Genomic DNA, 19,168 nt, shown 5'->3' on the forward strand with positions numbered 1-19,168 from the left:
ACTGCAGTGAGCTCAAGTGTGAGTGAGCATCTGCTTAAAACGTGGGGTGCTAAGCATCTCCCAGGGAGCAGTTTGTCTCTCCAGAACATTGTATATTGCAATAAAAAGCGACCTCTTGCAGTTCTAATTGTAGTTAAGTTTTTGGAGAGTCCTACATGGATTTTTTGACTGCGCAGGGGTCAGTGTCCCTAACCATTGTGTTGTTCAAGGGTCAAATGTATGTAGCATAGGCCAAATGGACCCTCCTCCCGACAAACACACACTAGGCCAAGACAGTAAGTAGAAAACAATATTGGGGCACCTGGGTGGCTCAGAAGATTAAGTGTCTGACTCTTGATTTAGGCTCAGGTCATGATCTCACAGTTTGTGAATTTGAACTCCACAGCAGTCTCTGTGTGGACAGTGGGGAGCCTGCTTGGGATTCTCTGTCTCCCTCTGTCTCTGCCCCCTCCCCGCCTATGCTCTCTCTTTCTCTTTCTCTCTCACAAAAATAGGTAACCATTAAAAAAAATAAAAGAAAACAATATTGTATCCTAGGAGAAATGGAAATCGGTAGCATCTCCAATTCGTTAAGGAATGCATGGGGGTGGTCTCCATAAAATTCCCATTGAATTCACTAGTTTGGGCCCTAGATAATGGATGACAGAATGGATAATGGCAGATGATGGTAGACCACTGGAGAATTAACTAAGTAGGAGTCCCAGATTTTAGCCACTGGGCCAGATGTAGTATATTTTAGTAGAGCAAAATAACACAGCTTCTCTTATGTGGTAAATAGCTATTGATCTGATTAAGTGTCCATACTGATTCAATGTTAGAAAAATGTGTAAAATACTTATCACAATGAGCACTGAGTAATGTATAGAATTGTTGAATCCCTGTATTGTACACTTGAAACGAATATTAGCACTGTATGTTAACTGTCCTGGAATTAAAATTATATACACACACACACACACATATACACATATATATACATATATGTGTATACATATATGTATATATATGTATATATATGTGTATATATGATGTGTAAAATCATTATTAGATTTCAAAAAGTTTAAACTGACATGAATTCTCATATCTCTGGCTATTTCACAAATATGTTTTTCTTTTATTTGGAGCTTCAAAATTAGTTTGTTCATCTGTGGTATGATATCAGTGGGGAAGCATGAATCACAGTGCCATTATTTTGGTCTTTGATTATTGAATCTTTGGCAAGCATTTCTTTTGTTTCAAGAAAACCTTACATTAGCATTATCAATATGGTAAATCTTTGCAAAACTCTTCCACGGCTCAACCAATAAGCATTAGCAAAGAGTACAAGATCATTGAATTAATTTCTTCTATTTATTACAGCCGTTCCACAAACCAGTGATGACTTACAGTATTTGCACATTATATTCAGTGGATTTATCAACTGTATTCATGATGATTTTCTTTTTTTTTTTTTTTTTTTAAATTTTTTTAATGTTTATTTATTTTTGAGAGAGACAGAGACAAGATGCGAGTGGGTTAGGGGCAGAGACAGAGGGAGACACAGAATCCAAAGCAGGCTCCAGGCTCTGAGCTGTCAGCACAGAGCCCGACATGGGGCTTGAACTCACAAGCTGTGAGATCATGACCTGGACCGAAGTCGGATGCTCAACTGACTGAGCCACCCAGGCGCCCCCATGATGATTTTCTTAGAGTCTGCTTCGGAAAACTGAACACAAATATTTTCAATATGTATCACACAGTGAAACAAAACACAAGGGAAACATCTAGAGAACTGTCCATTGTGATAGTAAATATATATTTTTTTAATTTCTAGCTGAAATTCTTCTTTGATAGTTGTAAAAGACTATAAAATATCTATGCTGAAAGTTTGATTTTTTTTTTAGGCCATGACTTGACAATATTTTTTCATGAATTTGGAAGTATACTGAGATGAAATGTACCCAAAATATTAATTGGGTAGTGTCTCTTTTTATCACATGATTCATCTGATTTATTTTGAGAGAGAGAGAGAAAGAGAGAGAGCGAGCACAGGTGTGTTTGCAGGGGAGGGGCAGAGAGACAGAGAGGGAGAGAGAATTCCAAGCAGGCTCCACATTGTTAACACAGAACCCAATGGAGGGCTTGATCTCACAAACCATGAGATGATGACCCAAACCAAATCAAGAGTCAGACATCATCAGATTATTCTCTACAATTAAGTAAAATGCTAAGTTCTTTATCTCCACTTGATTCTATATCAGTAGTGTGCCTTCATTTTAAATTTAAAAATTGATCCCTATTTTTATTGATTGACTTTATTTATTTTTATTTTTTGAATGTCTATTTATTTTTGAGAGAGAGAGAGAGAGTGAGAGTGAGTGGGGTAGGGGCAGAGAGAGGGAAACAGAAAATCCTGAGCAGGCTCCATGCCGCCAGCACAGAGCCTGATGTGGGGCTCAAACTCAAGAACCTGTGAGATCATGGCCTGAGGAAAATCAAGAGTCAGATGCTCAACCAACTGAGCCACCCAGGTGGCCCTTGATTGATTTTTAAGTAATCTCTACACCCAGTGTGTGGCTTGAACTCACAACCTGGAGATCAAGAGTCACATGCATGTTGTCCCATTTATTTTTTATTTATTTATTTTTTTTTTTAAATTTTTTTTAACGTTTATTTATTTTTGAGACAGAGAGAGACAGAGCATGAACGGGGGAGGGTCAGAGAGAGAGGGAGACTCAGAATCTGAAACAGGTTCAAGGCTCTGAGCGGTCAGCACAGAGCCCAATGCGGGGCTCGAACTCACAGACCGCGAGATCATGACCTGAGCCGAAGTCAGACGCTTAACCGACTAAGCCACCCAGGCGCCCCTCCCATTTATTTTTTTTAAAACTAGTAAGGGGCGCCTGGGTGGCGCAGTCGGTTAAGCGTCCGACTTCAGCCAGGTCACGATCTCGCGGCCCGTGAGTTCGAGCCCCGCGTCGGGCTCTGGGCTGATGGCTCAGAGCCTGGAGCCTGTTTCCGATTCTGTGTCTCCCTCTCTCTCTGCCCCTCCCCCGTTCATGCTCTGTCTCTCTCTGTCCCAAAAATAAATAAAAAACGTTGAAAAAAAATTAAAAAAAAAAACAAAAAACTAGTAAAATAATTTAATTATATTATAATTAAATACTATATATATATATATATATATAAATAAAATAAAGTACTTCAATTTAACTACCACTATAAATAAATACATTGTGTATTACATTGGTAAGTAGAAAATTAAATTGAATCATTGAAGTGAATTAATCTATTGGCATATCAGTGATATGTTTATGTGAATTACCAGAAACAATGCACATTCCTGATATTTGCACAACAATGTAACAATAATATCTTATGCAATGCATGGTTAAAGGCAATATTGTCCTACTAAAACAACAAAGCAGTATTTAACAGAAAAGTATTTTATGGGGTTTCAGTTTTTAAATTTAAATAAATTAATTATACTTAGATGAATTTAAAAATACCTTTCCAGGGGTGCTTGGGTGACTCAGTCAGTTAAGCATCTGATTCTTGATTTCGGCTCTGGTCATGATCTCGTAGTTCATGGGTTCAAGCCCTCCATCAGGCTCTGCGCTGATGGCATGGAGCCTGCTTGGGATTCTCTCTCGTTCTCTCTCTGCCCCTCCCCTGCTTTCTCTCTCTCTCAAAATAAATAAACATTTTAAAAAGGTAATTTAAAAAATAAAACGAAAATCCATTTCTTCAGGGGCCCTAAGTTGGTAGAGCATCTGACTCTTGATCTTGGGGTCATGAGTTCAAGCCCCACTTTGGGTGCAGAGATCACTTAAATAAGCAAAACTTAAAAATTCCATTCCTTCAGTTGTCCCAGATATATTTCAGATGCTCAACAGCCCCATGTGGCTTATGGTTACCATATTGGGTAGTATAGACACAGAACAAAATACAACACTAATCTAGTGATCTTATAGGGGACACTGTACTCAGTAATCAGAGGAAAACAATATTTTTAAGCATATATATAGAGTATTAAAGAAAACTGAGCACATGTTAAGTCACAGAGTAAGTCTCAAGAAAATTAAAGGGCTGGTATTACAGAAATTATGTTCTTTCAGACCACGATGCAATTAACATCAAGAAGATTAGCAGAGAATTCCAATACATTTAGAAATTTAAAAACATACTTCTAAACATTCCATCCATGCAGTTGAGAAGAAATAATGATGGAAAATTAAAAAATACTTTAAGCTGGATGACAAAAATTCTACAAATCAAAAGTATCGTATCTGGATAGGGAAGAATATCTTAAGACAAAAAGTACACACTATTGATAAAAAGAATGGGAAGCTTTGACTGTGTGAAGAAATCTGTTATCAAAAGCCTCCGTGACAAGAGTGAAAAAGGAAATCACTAACTGGGAGAAGATATTTGCAAAATATATAACTGACCAAAAAATAACACATTCAAAATACAAAAACCTCCTACAAATCCCTAAGGAAAACAACCCAATAAAAATTTGGGCAAAAGTCAAGAACAGGCATTGTACTTTTTTCCAATTGCTGCTGTAACAAGTTGCCATAGACTTAGCGGCTTAAAACAACACACATAGGAGTGCCTGGGTGGCTCAGGTGGTTGAGCGTTCGACTCTAGCTCAGGTCACGATCTTGTGGTTCATGAGTTGGAGCCCCATGTGGAGCTCTGTGCTGACCGCTCATAGCCTGGAGCCTGCTTCGGATTCTGTGTCTCCCTCTTGCTCTGCCCCTCCCCAGCTCATGCTCTGTCTCTCTCTGTCAAAAATAAATAAACATTAAAAAAAAAATTTAAAAAACCCAACAACACAGAAGTCTAAAATCAAGGTTTTGGCTGTATTCCTTGCGAAAACTTCAGGGACAATCAATTTCCTTGCCTTTCCCAGCCATTTGTGTTCTTTGGCTCGTGGCCTCTTCCACATACGGCTCCAGAGTCTTACCTCAGTCATCACATCTCTTATCATACCCTTTGACCTCCTCTCTCCTTATAAGGAACCCTGTGATGTCATCAGGCCCACTAAGACCATGTGTGTCCCCATCTCAAGATCCTCAACTTGATCACATCTGCAAAGTCCCATTTCTAAATTTTTAAAAAATATTTATTTATTTTGGGGAGACAGAGAGAGTGCAAGCAGGGGAGGGGCAGAGAGTGAGAGAGAGACACAGAATCCGAAGCAGGCTCCAGGCTCCAAGCTGTCAGCACAGAGCCTGACGCAGGGCTCGAACCCACGAAACACAAGATCATGACCTGGGCTGAAGTCAGACGCTTAACTGACTAAGCCACCCAGGTGCCCCTGCAAAGTCCCATTTCTGATATAAGGCAACATTCAAGCTTCTGAGGATGACGACGTGGATACCTTAGGTGGCATTATGTGATCTTCTATAGGCATTTTACATAAAAGACTTATAAACCCACTAGATAGTAGAAGGCAATTAAATAATACCTTTAAAGTTCTGAAAGAAAATAATCATCAACCAAGAATTCTCTAGCCAACTAAATAACAATTCAAGATTGAGGATAAAATGAAAGCACTTTGAGACCAAAGAGGATCAAAAGAGTTTACTCCCAACAGTTCCCCAGTAGAAAAACTACTGAAGGTTGTGTTTTAAGAAGAAGAAAATTTGGCACACTGTGTTCACAACAGCACCATTCATGATTGCCAAGTGGTGGAAGCAATCCAAATGTCCATCAGTGGATGAATGAATGAACAAAATTTGGTATATACATATATACACACAAGGAATATTATTTGCCCTTAAAGAGGAACACATTTCTGATAGATAACTATAATATGGATGAATGCTGAAGACATTAAGCTAAGCCAATCACAAAAAGACAAATGCTGTGGGGCCTCTGGATGGCTCAGTTGGTTAAGCATCTGACTCTTGATTTTGGCTCAGGTCATGATCTCGCAGTTCATGGGTTTGTGCCCCACACTGGGCTTTGCACTGTCAGTGTGGCACCTGCTTGGGATTCTCTCTCTCTCTCTCTCTCTCTCTCTCTCTCTCTCTCTCTCTGGATAAATAATTAAAGAAAAAAAAAGACAAATGCTGTATGATTCCAGTGAATCCAATGAGGTAGTCCAATTCATGGTAACAGAAGGTAGAATGGTGTCGCCAGGGGCTGAAGGGAGGGATAAATGGCTATGAGGTTTCAGTTTTTCAAGATGAAAGAATTCTGGAGGTGTGCTGCACAACAACATGAGTACACTTAACACTACTAAACTGCACACTTAAAATGATTAAGATGTTAAAAAAAAAAGAAGAAAATTTAACGCAGAAGGAAGGTACGGGGTTCAAAAAGCAACACTGAGCCAAGAAACAGTGAAACACGTTTTTTGTTAAATCTAAATAAGAATTGAGTTAAACATTGTTTGCAATGCACAGAATGGATTAGAGGTGGGACACATCTAGGAGCAGGGCCATGAGGGTGGTCATTCACTCTTGAACTAAAACACCATCTTAGTTCAAGGGGCAGAATCTGTGCCACTGGTCAGCAGGGAAGACGTGGTCAATGAAGGAAGGGTTGTCCATGAGGACACCCAAGGTTTTGGTTGGGACCCAGGGTGGATAATGAAGTTAGTCATTAAGAAGTGTGACATGTAAGCAGAGGATTTTTATTTTCTTGCGGGTATGAAATTACAATGGGTTTACAATCAAAAGTTCTTTAAAGGCTGATAATCTGAATAACGGGGAAGCTAGCCATGTTGTGGCATTTAAGGGTCTGCCACCTGCTGCCACGATGCTTGTTCAAATCCCAACTTCTCCACTCACTAGCTGTTCACCCCCGAATAAATTACTTAACTGCCTTATTCTTCATCTCTCTCCTCTGTAACAGAGGATGATAATAGACTTACATCATGAGGTGGCTATGGGGGATAAGCAAGTTAGTAGTCCTCTAGCACTTAGAATATTTGTCACTTATTAAGTACTGAATAAGTGCTAGTGTAACAGGATATTAAATCGGAAAATCTGACTAGGATTTCAAGATATCATGTTTTAGAAAATACAACACATAGGACATTCTAAAGTGATTTGCTAATCTGAGATGAAATACTTCAAAGGAAAAAAAGTGCCAAATCAATAAATAACGGGCATATCATTCTTTAAAATTTTTTAAAAATGTTTATTTACTTTTGAGAGAGAGAGAGAGAAGGGCAGAGAGAGAGGGAGACACAGAATCCAAAGCAGGTTCCAGGCTCCGAGCTGTCAGCACAGAGCCCGACGCAGGGCTCGAGCTCACAAACTGTGAGATCATGACCTGAGCCGAAGCCGGACGTCCAACCGACTGAGCCACCCAGGTGCCTCATGGGCATATCATTCTTAAACTCTATGCCCACATCAGAATTGTATACAATTGGCAGAGTTGTTGGAAATTAGAGGGAGAGAGGATTTCTTTGGAAAGAGATATGCTATTAGTTCTCAAGGGCAAGAGGTGAGGGTGCCGCCTTCTTAATCTCAAGCCTAGAGAGAGGGACTCAAAGAGGTCTATTGACTCCTGCTTGAAAAATCAAAAAGGCAAGTGATGGGTGAGCCAGCAGATGAATGGATGGACATATGGCTGCATTGGAACTGGCCTGTGGATCAGATGCGAACATGCCAAGGAGAGAGGCAGTGCCAGCTTATCTCATGCCTTGCTTGATGGAATCCCCTGTAGGAGTGAACAGGCTCCAAGGATCATAAAAAAAAATCCAGTTGGCAACTGTCAAGAAGGTCAAATAACTTAAGCTTCGAAGACTATCAAGCTGGACTTAAATGTCTCCCTGACAATGCTACGTGCTAGAAGACAGTGGAATGATGTGCTAAGACCCACAGGGGCAGCATCTGGAACCCAGGGTCCCTCCAGCTCTCCTCCTTGAGGAGTGCAGGGTTGACTCTGGTCAAAACTCTGCAGTGGTGAGTTGCGCTCTCACCCACCACCCGCTTGCTCAGCCTCACCCCTTCCTTCCTCTGGAGGGGATCCTGGCTTGAGCCATGGGGACAGGAATGGGTATAGGCAGGTGTCACAGTTCTCACCGGGCCTGGTGGAGAGGCGCTAGGCTCCCAGAGATGCTGAGGGACAGGGAACAGATGAGGGGAAGCCTGTGCTGTTTCTCCCAGCCAAGAGCGCACGCGTGCAAACACACACACACACACACACACACACACACACACACACACACACACACACACTCACACTTTTGTGGGTAAACTTGTGCTTTGGGTACTTTGGCCAGGAGAGTGGGGGGCTTAACAGAGATGTAAACTTACAGAAATTCTGTCTGTTGTTGCCTGTGAGTGCTGCCTCCACCCCCCACTTGGAAACATGCAGAGGCCATTGCTCTCCTTTCGGTTGATTTCAAAACTTGTTTCAGTTCACTTATAAGAGGCACCCCTCGCCCTCAACAACAGAGGGTTATTCTCCAGACCCCATTCTTTAATAGCAGGGCTACGGGCTCCTCCAGCTGCCATTCTCTCACCCTTTGCTAAGGCTGCCAGGAATGAAGAGGGGAGGGGAGAAGACGTGGGTGGTGGCAGGAGGCAGGGCCTGGGGGAGAGAGAGCTGGGACCCTGCTGGCTGCAGCCTGAGGACTCTTCCCTAACTCTTCCCTGTGTTGTTGGTGCTTCTGTTAGGCGCTGCCAGGTGAGTGCCGGGGAGGAGAGTGGCTGGGCTGGGGCAGGGTGCAGGGGTGGGAGGGTGAGAGACAGTGGGCTTCAGGGCTGCACACACCAGTGAGCTGGGGGTATTATTACAATTCAGATTTGAGTTGCTAACCCTGGGATACAGCCTGAGGTTCTGCCTTCCTGGTGCTGCCAGTGCATCCAGGGATCACACTTTAGGTAAAAGAATCTAGAACGTTTTCCAGGCCAGGTGGGCTGAGACGGGAGCAGAGAGCCGGGTCAAGAACTGCCCTCGGTGGACATCCCTCCCTTGTGCCTTCACTGGCTGAGATGAGTTCTGCCACCCATGGAATCTTGAAATTTTTCTCCCATAGAATAGAGATGCTTAGAAAGATTCTTACCAAAATCATGATGAAATTAAAAAAAAATCTATTTACATATTTGAAAAATCCCCTCACATGCTGGGCTTTCCTCCCTCCCCCAAATCTTTTTTAAAATACTTATTGATTTTTGAGAGAGAGGATGCAAGCAGGGGAGGGGCAGAGAGAGAAGGAGACACAGAATCCAAAGCAGGCTCAAGGCTCTGAACAGTCAGCACAGAGCCCAATGCTGGGCTTGAACTTGTGAACCAAGAGATCATGACCTGAGCTGAAGTCAGATGCTTAACCAACTGAGCCACCCAGGCACTCCATCCCTCCCCCAAATCTTGAGCTCACAGGTATTGCTTCACCAGTGAAAATCTTGACAGGGCTCAGATTCCACCAACTCCTTCCCAAAAGATTTATTTGCAAATGATTTCTCCACTCCCGGGAGCAGAGTGGTTTCCCTGGAGTTTGAGCTTTGAAAACAATGCTGAGCTCTCAGCTCCCCTGGTCTGACTCTAGCTTGGGGGCTCTGGTGCCCTTGTGCAAAGCTGCAGATGTTTGTGGGATGCTGGTCTCAAAGAGTGAGCCTGGAAGGCTGGGGACAGCTAGAAGAGATGGGGGAGACCACATGAAAGCAGGGGAGGAGGGAGGAGGAAAGACCTGCCTGTGTTGAGGCCCCACTTGTATAAGAAATTGCCTTTGGTCTGCAGACTTTAGGAGATGGAGTATGATTTTGTGTGAATCTTTCAGGAAGTCCCAGAATTAGTGTTGTTTTGGTTGTAACAGCCACAGGGCAGAGGACACAGAAGGGTGCTCAGAATTTAATATGGGAGCTCCAAACCAAGGAGTTCTTGGGCAAGTCCTTTCATCCTGCTTTTTCCACGCTCTCTCCCAAATCTCCAAAGCTCTGTGGCGAGCTCTGAAGTCCCCAGTTCAGTTCCTAGAGCCTCTGAGAGGACACTGGGTATCTGGCTACAGGTCTGGGTGGGCAGGAGAGAGAGAAGAACCAGTTATAGGGCCTCTCAGAATTCCTCAAATTCCCAACATTGGAATATGCCAAGCCTGCTCTGGGTTAAATTCCAGGTCTGCTGGGAATGTGCTGGAAATGTGTTTAGAGTGTGCTGGGCCTCCACTCTGAAACAAGATGAGGCTGAGAACCAGACTTGTGAATTTACCAAATCAGTCTCTAGTCTCTCAATGCTCCAGGACAACCAGGGCGGACCCCCCCTCCCCCACCGAACCTGGGGGTGCCTCCCCTAAGTGCAAGGACCCCATAGGGCCTGCAGGCTTCCTCACAGATGGAGCTTGTTGAGGGGAGGATGCGCAAGGCAGCTTGGAAATGGGCCGATCATCACGTCCCACCAAATTAAAACCCTTTGAGATGCTCCAGCACGAATGTCTTGCTTTACAGAGCTGGTGACTGAAGCCATGGGTGGAGAGGTGATGGACAGGTGTGACCCTCAGATGGTGGTTCTCAACCAGGGGTGAATCTGACCCCAGGGGACATTCAGCAGTGTCTGGGGGCTTCTGGGGGTGGAGGGGAGAAGCGTGCTACTGGTATCTGGTGGATGAAGGCCAGGAATGCCGCCAAACATCTCACAACGCACACGACAGCCTTCCCTGCCCCCAAACCAAATGATCGATCAGTCCCCGAATATCAATGGTGCCAAGGCTGAGAAACCCAGGGCCAGCACTGGAAGCTGACCTTCCTTCTGGTCCTCTATGGAACTCAGTATCTCTCCAAACAAAACTTGGTTAAACATTTATGGAGAAACTGCTCTTTTTCCCAGGCACTTCACTAAGTATTTTCTCATCCAATAAACAGACAAGGGATTTTGCTTTATTGTGGTCTTTGATTTTCAAATTAGGATATAGATTTTCCTTATCTAGTCACCTTTTATTATTTTCAAGGATTTATCTTCTTTCTCTGAATTCTGGAAGAATTACCCAGTGTGCTCGCCAGCACCGCAATCTGAATTTCTTGTCTATCCTCTTGCTTTCAAAGTGGATTTTTAGTTGTGCTACCGGTGATCTTTCCCTTCCACGTGTAGTGGGTTTATACACTTAAAGATCCATTTACTCTCATTTTGGAGGAGTCTCAGGAATGAGAGGGGGTAAATATCCATCTTCAATCTGCCATCTTTTAATCATGAGACCGATTTCACATCTTTCTAAGGACGGAAAATGCATTTCTTCTAAAAATTTTAACCCAATTTTATGGAGAATAATTTTCAGTGGCCTGACAGACTTCGGAGTCTTCACAGTCTATGAGGGAGGCAGAAAGATAGGGACAGACAGGCAGGTAGAGGTTCAAATTCTGATCGCTAGTGACTCAAAACATGGTCTCTCACAGTTGATGGGTGGTGACATGGTTCTCTGGTCAATTAAGCCCTTTACAACAGTCCCTTGGAAGCATCTCAATCCATCTGTTCCGACTGCATAGAAGTGACCATTCCACCTCAGCTTTGGTGCTATGGACTGTTCTTATCTATACAGGTGACCCTTGAACAACACAGGTTTGAGCCCTGCTGGTCCACTTATATGTGAATTCTTATTTACTTTTCATTATTTTTTAATGTTTATTTATTTTTTGTTTATTTATTTTTATTTTTGAGTGAGTGAGAGAGAGCGAAGGAGAGAGCAAGCACGAGTACAAGCAGGGGAGGGGCAGAGAGAGAGGGAGACACAGAATCAGAAGCAGGCTCCAGGCTCTGAGCTGTCAGTACAGAGCCTGATCTGGGGCTCCATCTCATGAACCATGAGATAGTGACCTGAGCCAAAGTTGGATGCTTAACCAACTGAGCCCCTCAGGTGCCCCCTCATATGTGGATTTTTTGAAAAAGCAATCTCTATACCCAATGTGGGGCTAGAACTCATGACCTTGCAATCAAGAGTGGCACACTCCATGGACCCAGCCAGACAGGTGCCCTAGTGGATTTTTTTTAATGTTTATTTACTTTTGAGAGACAGAGACAGAGAGAGAGAGAGACAGAGAGCATGAGCAGGGGAGGGGCGGGGAGGGGGGGGGGGACAGAGGATCCGAAGGAGGCTCTGTGCTGACAGCAGAGAGCCTGATATGGGGCTTGAACCCATGAGTCGTGAGATCATGACCAGAGCCAAAGTCAGACGCTTAACTGACTGAACCACCCAGGTGCCTCTCCAGTGGATTTTAAGGGAGTTGACAGGAAAAGGCCACAAGGCATTTATTTACAGCTGTGCACCCTGTCTCCATGGGACTGAACAGAAGGCTACTCGGGCAGTCGAGACTGCTGACCTGAGCACCTGGGGAGACCTGACGACGTCCGCAGCCCCCAAGAGGCCCGGGTACTGGTCAGGCCGCAGGTCGTCCAGTGTGCTGTTGGGGTGATCAGGTAGAACACCTGGGTCTCGGGGCTGTGCCAGGGCAGCTGTGGGCCTTGGGCTCCTCCCTACCAGGTACTGATCCCTCCTCAAGGCAGCTTCCTGGAGGCCAGCACATTCATGAGTGGCCGCAGCTGCCCCTGTCCCTGCCATCTGGCCTATACATGGGTTTCTTTTTCAATATACATGCAGTACTATGAATGTATTTTCTCTTCCTTATGAATTTCTAGTAACCTACAAGCATGTGTTAACTGACTGTGTTATTGGTAAGGCTTCCACTCAACAATAAGCTTAAGTAGTTAAGTGTTTTTTATGTGGGGGAGCCAAAAGTTATATGGGTTTTTTTGTGTAGGAGTCAACGCTCCTAACCCCCACATTGTTCAAGGGTCAAACAACTGTAGTTTATTTATGGCACGAATCCCCACTTAAATTGCTTTGTGCATCTTTCTGAATATTATATGTAGCTTTTTTAAAGCTTATTTATTTTTGGAGACAGAGAGAGAGCACAAGTGAGGGAGGGGCAGAAGAGAGAGGGAGGGAGGTAGAGAAAGAGAGAGAGAGAGAGAGAGAGAGAGAGAGAGAGAGAGAGAGAGAATCCTAAGCAGGTTCCACACTGTCAGTGCAGAGCCTGATGTGGGATGTGGGGCCCAAACTCATGAGACATGAGATCATGACCTGAGTGGAAACCAAGAGTCAGACACTTAATAACTGAGCCACCCAGGCACCCCTCTGGGTCTTATAATAGGGAAGTTGATACGAGGCAAATTGGGCATGTCTCATTTGCTGCCATGTCAAAGAGTTAGAAATTCAGTTTATTATTACTAGAGTTGAAAGGGAGAGACTTAAGCAGGTTCAGGGAGGAAATGAGGGTGGTCAAGTCCTTGAAGCAGCTGGAGAGACCCAAGGACATGGATCTGGGAGGGAGAGTGGCCTTGGGTAAATGCTAGACCACTTCTTTAAGATGCTACAGAAGGGAGCAGCATGTAGACAAGACGGGGCTGTGCGGCTCCCCAGCAAAGAGTCTTTATATTCCCCGTGGAGTAAAATGTTTGCAAGGTCTTCTAGACCCTTCAATGAGGGGATGCAGGCATGTCAGAGTTTAGGCCAAACACAGGCAGTGAGAAGCAGCAGCTGGGCATTGAGGAGGCTGCCTCAATAAAAGATAAATAAAGATGACACACAGGCTTATAGCAGGGTGTTACTCTCTCCAGAGAAGTGAGAAATTTTCTGAAGCCTGTCCCTGAGCACGGTCACCTCTCACAGTGTGGGAGAGATGAGCCCAAGGGACAATTACAAAGCAGAGAGGAATTTCCAATTTTTATCCAGTCATCTCTGGCTTTGGCCCCGTACTCCATTACATTCAATCAGTAAATTCTGCTGGGTTTCTTTTAAAATGTTCTCCTTTTCCCAAGCTGGTTAGGTCTAAAGAACATCAGACTGAAGCGGGCCTTGACACTCACTGTTCACTTGACCCGCACCGGGGCCCGTAAGCTAACTGAATCTCAATCTTACCACTGCAATGGGAGCGGAGGCCAGACCGCACGCCTATGAGCAGCCAAGGCCTGGTGCAAGAGAAAAGCAGAGAGCAAGAGAATGCACGTTCCCTTCTGGGGTCGGCACCGATTCTGTTCAGGTGCCAGTGACAGTAGCACCAGGCCTGGTGGCCATCAATGGGGGAAACAGTAGTTTTCAGAGGACTCTGGACTCTCTGGCTGTTTAGCCTTTGGGAAAGGGACAGACAGAGGGAGGGAAAGAGAGGGAAAGATGGATCCTGGCTTTCCACTGCCAGGTACAGAAGGGGGCAGAAGAGACAGCCACACCCACACCCCCTCGCTATTTTCCATGATGACTCCATTACCTATAAACAGGCGCCATCAAAGTCTTGGTAATAAACCAACCAGATCCTTGGAGAGGCGCGCGAAGGCTTGCCTTATCTATCCTTGGATTCACAGTGAAGAGGTGGCCCCATGCGCCTCCTCAAGATCAGGGAGCAGTACACTCACACTCATTATTGCCCTCTGCTCCCTAACAGGATGTGTGGCCGGTTCCTGAGGCAGCTGGTGGCTGAGGAGAGCCGGCACTCCACCTCCGTGGGACGCCTCCTGCTCCCCGTGCTCCTGGGGTTCCGCCTCGTGCTGCTGGCTGCCAGCGGGGCCGGGGTCTACAGCGACGAGCAGAGTGAATTCGTGTGTCACACCCAGCAGCCAGGCTGCAAGGCCGCCTGCTACGATGCCTTCCACCCCTTCTCCCCACTGCGCTTCTGGGTCTTCCAGGTCATCTTGGTGGCTGTGCCCAGCGCCCTCTACATGGGTCTCACTTTGTATCATGTCATCTGGCTTTGGGAAGAGTCAGGAAAGGGGAAGGAGGAGGAGACTCTGATCCGCCGAGGGGAGAAGAGCAGAGATGCCTCCGGTCCTGGAAGCCCCAGGCTGCTCTGGGCCTATGTGGCACAGCTGGGTGTGCGGCTGGTCCTTGAGGGGACAGCCTTGGGGGTGCAGTACCATGTGTATGGGTTCAAGGTGCCCAGCTCCTTTGCATGTCGCCGAGAGCCTTGCCTTGGTAGTATAACCTGTTACCTGTCCCGCCCGTTTGAGAAGACCATCTTCCTAAAGACCATGTTTGGGGTCAGTGGGCTCTGTCTCTTGTTCACGCTTTTGGAACTTGTGCTCCTGGGCCTGGGGCGATGGTGGAGGGCCCGGAAGCACAGATCTCCCCCTTCTAACTACTCCCCAACTTCAGAGAGCACCAGAAGACACAAGGAACCGACTGAAAACTTCCCAGCGGTGGAGACCAAAGAGCCGTTCCGAGAAGCAGGTGAGAAGAGCACTGATGTCCCTCTTTCTTCCTGCTCCTGAGGTCTCTGTCCTGATGACCTCCCAAGGCAGGTCCCCGGACCTCTGGGAGGCACACTTCCTACGTGTTACAAAATAGAAAACCAGGTTCGAGGCAGATGTCTTCTGACCGCTGCTGCTGACCCATCTCCCAACCCTCATCCCCCTCCGTTTGCCGATTCCTTCCAATGAACCAGGACCAGGGTTCTTAGCCAGCTGTACCTCCTGCTCTTCCCTTTAGGTTTCTTCCCACTTAGAAAAAGTCTCAGCTCCTGCTTGATTCTCTACTTTGCAGAGTTATGAAGCCACCTGGTTCGCCTCTGAAGGGAACTCTGCGATTGGATCTTCTTCCGAACATCCAGTGAGTGGGGATTTACTTCTGTGACAAATGAGAGGCCGTTGAAGCATCTCTAAGGGCCATGGTGGGCCACGCTGCCTAAGTCTTCCTGGGAAATTTCCCCCTTGTGCCTTCCTGCCAGAATCCTCTGGCATCAGCTTTACAATGATCATGGGCTTGGTTCCAGACTTAGCCAGCAGAAGCCTCCGTAAAGCTGTGCTTCTCCCCTGTCCTGCGCAATAAATTCTGACCGCTGCTGTTGGCATTCCTGTGGCTGAATGCGACTTTCCTGTCATAGTGACTCTACTTCCCTGTCCTCTGTTCTTCCACTTTCTCTGCTCCCCCCAACTTTGAAGTCTTGTAACCTATGGATGCCCCCAGCCCTGCAGCATATGCCATATTCAGACTGGCCTTCCATGCATATCTAACCCAATGTCCTTTATTTTTTTTAATGTTTATTTATTTATTTATTTTGGGGTGGAGGGGCAGAGAGAGAGGGGGACAGGGAATCCAAAGTGGGCTCTGTGCTGACAGCAGATAGCCTGATGTGGGGCTTGAACTATGAACCTGTGAGATCATGACTTGAGCTGAAGTCAGATGCTTAACCCACTGAGCCACCCAGGCTCAATCCCCATCAAATTGCTACTTTTTAAACTCATTCCCCTCATTTCCACACAGAAAAGACAGGAGAGTTTTGCTGCTGACTCAGGAAGGGAGGTTTACATCATGGTAGCAGATAACATAAAGCTAAATATCAAGCGTCTCTTTTCTGGAGTCTCTCTGTCAAGTCTGCCCAAGGGTATTCCAGCCTGTCACCTTCCTGCAGAAACATCTTCCCCTCCCTCCTTCCTTGCCTTCAAATTGTCAACAAGAGCAGCTACCTAGTTTTGTTTTCTCCTTCTGAATCCCAAATTATCCTTAGGTAAAGTAGGAAGGCTCGTTGCTAAGGAAAGCTATTTGGTCCCCCAGGGGACATTTTGGCAGCAACTAGAAAATTAATAATTTTTCTTTCTGCTATACAAGTGTTTTATAAAGAATCCCTCATCTACTGTAACCAGAGTCCAGCCAAGTGACCAAGGATGGAAAAAAGCAAATGTCATCATTCATAATTCCTCTTTGATAACCCTTTTGAAATAGCTTTATTGAGAAATAGTTCACATGCCATATAATTCACCCATTTAAAGCATACAATTTAATGGCTTTTAGTAGTCACAGAATTGCACATCTGTTAATACAATTTTAGGACATTTTCATCAACTCAGAAAGAAACCCTGTTATCCTTAGCTTTTACCCGCAATCCTCCATGCTTCCCCCCCCCCCCCCCCAACAAACATAAACAACCAATAATATAATCTCTCTATATAGATGTTCCTATTCTGGACTGTTCATATAAATAGAATCAATCATACAATATATGGTCTTTGGGACTGGCTTCTTTCACTTAGCACCATGTTTGTTTGTTTTTTTATAAACATATGCAAATTTATTTTAAAAATGTTTATTTATTTATTTTGGAGAGAGAGAGAGACAGAGAGAGAGAGAGAGAGAGAGTGTGTGAACAGGGGAGGGACAGAGAGAGAGGGAGACAGAAAGTCCGAAGCAGGCTCAGTGCTGTCAGTGCAGAGCCTGATGTGTGGCTCGAACCTACAAACTGTGAGATCATGACCTGAGCTGAAGTCAACACTTAACTGACTGAGCCACAAGTGCCCCAGCACCATGTTTTTGAAGTTTACCCATGTTGCACGAATCAGTACTACATTCCCATTTATGGTTTAGTATTTCATTGTATGCTTCACCACACATTTTTTGTTCATTTTTAGTTGATGGACTTTTGAATTGTTTCCACTTGTTGGCTATTATGAATAATGGTGCTATGAACATTCATATACTAGTTTTTGTGTGACTATGTCTTCACCTCTCTTGGGTAAATACCTAAGAGTGGAATTGCTGGGGCATATGGTAACTCCTTTTAAGGAACTACCAAACTGTTTTCACAGCAGCTGTACTATTTACATTCCCAACAGCAATGTATAAATGGGTTCCAATTTATCCACATCTTCGCCAACACTTGGTATTTTTTTTCTTTTTGTTTTCTTCTTTTCTTTCTTATTTGATTTTTAAAACTGTAGCCATCCTAGTGAGGTAAAGAGGTATCCCACTGTGGTTTGATTTGCATTTCCCAAACAATGTTGAGCATCTTTCATATGCTTATGGACTATTTGTATATTTTCTTTGGAGAAAGGTCTACTCATCCTTGGCCCATTTTTAAATTAGGTTGTTTGTATTTTTTTTGTTGAGTTCTTTATATATTCTGGCTCCTAGGTCCTTATCTGACATATGATTTCCAAATATTTTCAACATTCAGTGCGTTGTCTTCCACTTCACTGTTAGTCTCCTTTGATGCATAAGTTTTTAATTTGGATGAAATTCAATTTATCAATTTTTCTTTTGTTGCTTGTGATTTTGGTGTCATATTTAAGAAACCGTTGCCTAATCCATGATCGTGAAGGTTTACACCAGCATTTCCTTCTAAGAGTTTTACAGTTTTAGCTTTACATTTAGGTCTAATTGATTCTGAATTAATTTTTATATATGGCATAAGGGTTAAACTTCATTCTTTTGCACATGGATATCTAGTTGTCCCAGCACCATTTATGGAAAAGCCCATTTTTCTTCCATATAATGGTTTTTGGCATCCCTGTTGAAAACCCATTGCTTGTCGATGTATGGCACTATTTCTGGACTTTCAATTCTATTTCACTGATCTATATGTTTATCCCTATCCTGGTATCACATGTTTTGATTGCTGTAGACTTGTAATAAGGTTTGAAATTGGGCAGTGTGAATCCTTCTTTTCAAGGTTGTTTGGCTCCTTGGGGTCGCTTGAAATTCCGTATGAATAAAATGGCAAGTTAGCGGGGCTCACTATTTTTAGTAAAGAAGGAAGTTTATCTCAGGCATATGGCAGGATAGAAGCCATAAGAACCTTAAGGTGTCATGGGACCTCACGTTTGTCATTCAGTACACAGGAAGACATATAGACACATACGCACTTATATCACACTCATGGCAAACATCAATAACTGATGAGAGCATTTCTTTCTTCTTGGTCCATACTAAGATTCAGATTCCTTCTCAATACAGTATTCTAATTTTCATAGAAAATGCATTTATTAGTTGTGTAATTTAAACATTTATTTATTTATTTATTTATTATTTATATTTTTTGAAACATTTAAAAAAGTAGATTTTCCGTTGGGCTTTTGTCAAAAATCCCAAAACGGATCACAGGAATCCCCTTTCCAAGTCATTTAATTGGACATTCGGTAACTACTGACTGAGCATATTATGGGGAAGGCAGTATCTGATATTGGGATGCAAGAAGAATTTAAACTTGCATTGAAAAGAAAAGGAATAGACAACAATAAAATAAAAAATCCAATAAAGGGAAACAGACAATTCCCTGAAATAGGCAAGCATTTTGCTTGTTGAAAGCCTCAATGGATGTTTCTTGAGGTAGAAAAATGGTTGCTGTACTACAAGTTGGATACCAAAAGGGATATATCCATGCTTCTGAATCTTAATCACTCCCACTTAAAAAACTTGATCTCTTTTCCACCCACTCTCTGGTCCCAGCAGATCCTTTTTTTTTTTTTTTTTAAA

General features: G+C 44.0%; 1 protein-coding gene across 5 annotated transcripts in view; it reads left to right on the plus strand.

Annotated features, from left to right (window-relative positions):
* GJC3 (gap junction protein gamma 3) overlaps nucleotides 1-19,168 on the plus strand; it is an 80,088-nt gene that overhangs the window by 53,936 nt on the left and 6,984 nt on the right. For 4 of the 5 annotated variants that reach the window (XM_053893811.1, XM_053893812.1, XM_053893813.1 and 1 more), the window contains 2 exons: nucleotides 14,370-15,151; nucleotides 15,464-15,529. In XM_053893811.1, the coding sequence (XP_053749786.1) occupies nucleotides 14,370-15,151; nucleotides 15,464-15,471 (790 nt within the window). In that variant the 3' untranslated portion in view covers nucleotides 15,472-15,529. Of the gene's footprint in view, nucleotides 1-8,384; nucleotides 8,635-14,369; nucleotides 15,152-15,463; nucleotides 15,530-19,168 lie in introns of those variants that run through there. The other variant, XM_019422681.2, reaches the window with a different exon arrangement.

Source organism: Panthera pardus, unplaced genomic scaffold, assembly GCF_024362965.1.
Source record: "Panthera pardus isolate Hobbes unplaced genomic scaffold, ASM2436296v1 HiC_scaffold_4, whole genome shotgun sequence".
In the NCBI taxonomy this organism is placed as follows: domain Eukaryota; kingdom Metazoa; phylum Chordata; class Mammalia; order Carnivora; family Felidae; genus Panthera; species Panthera pardus.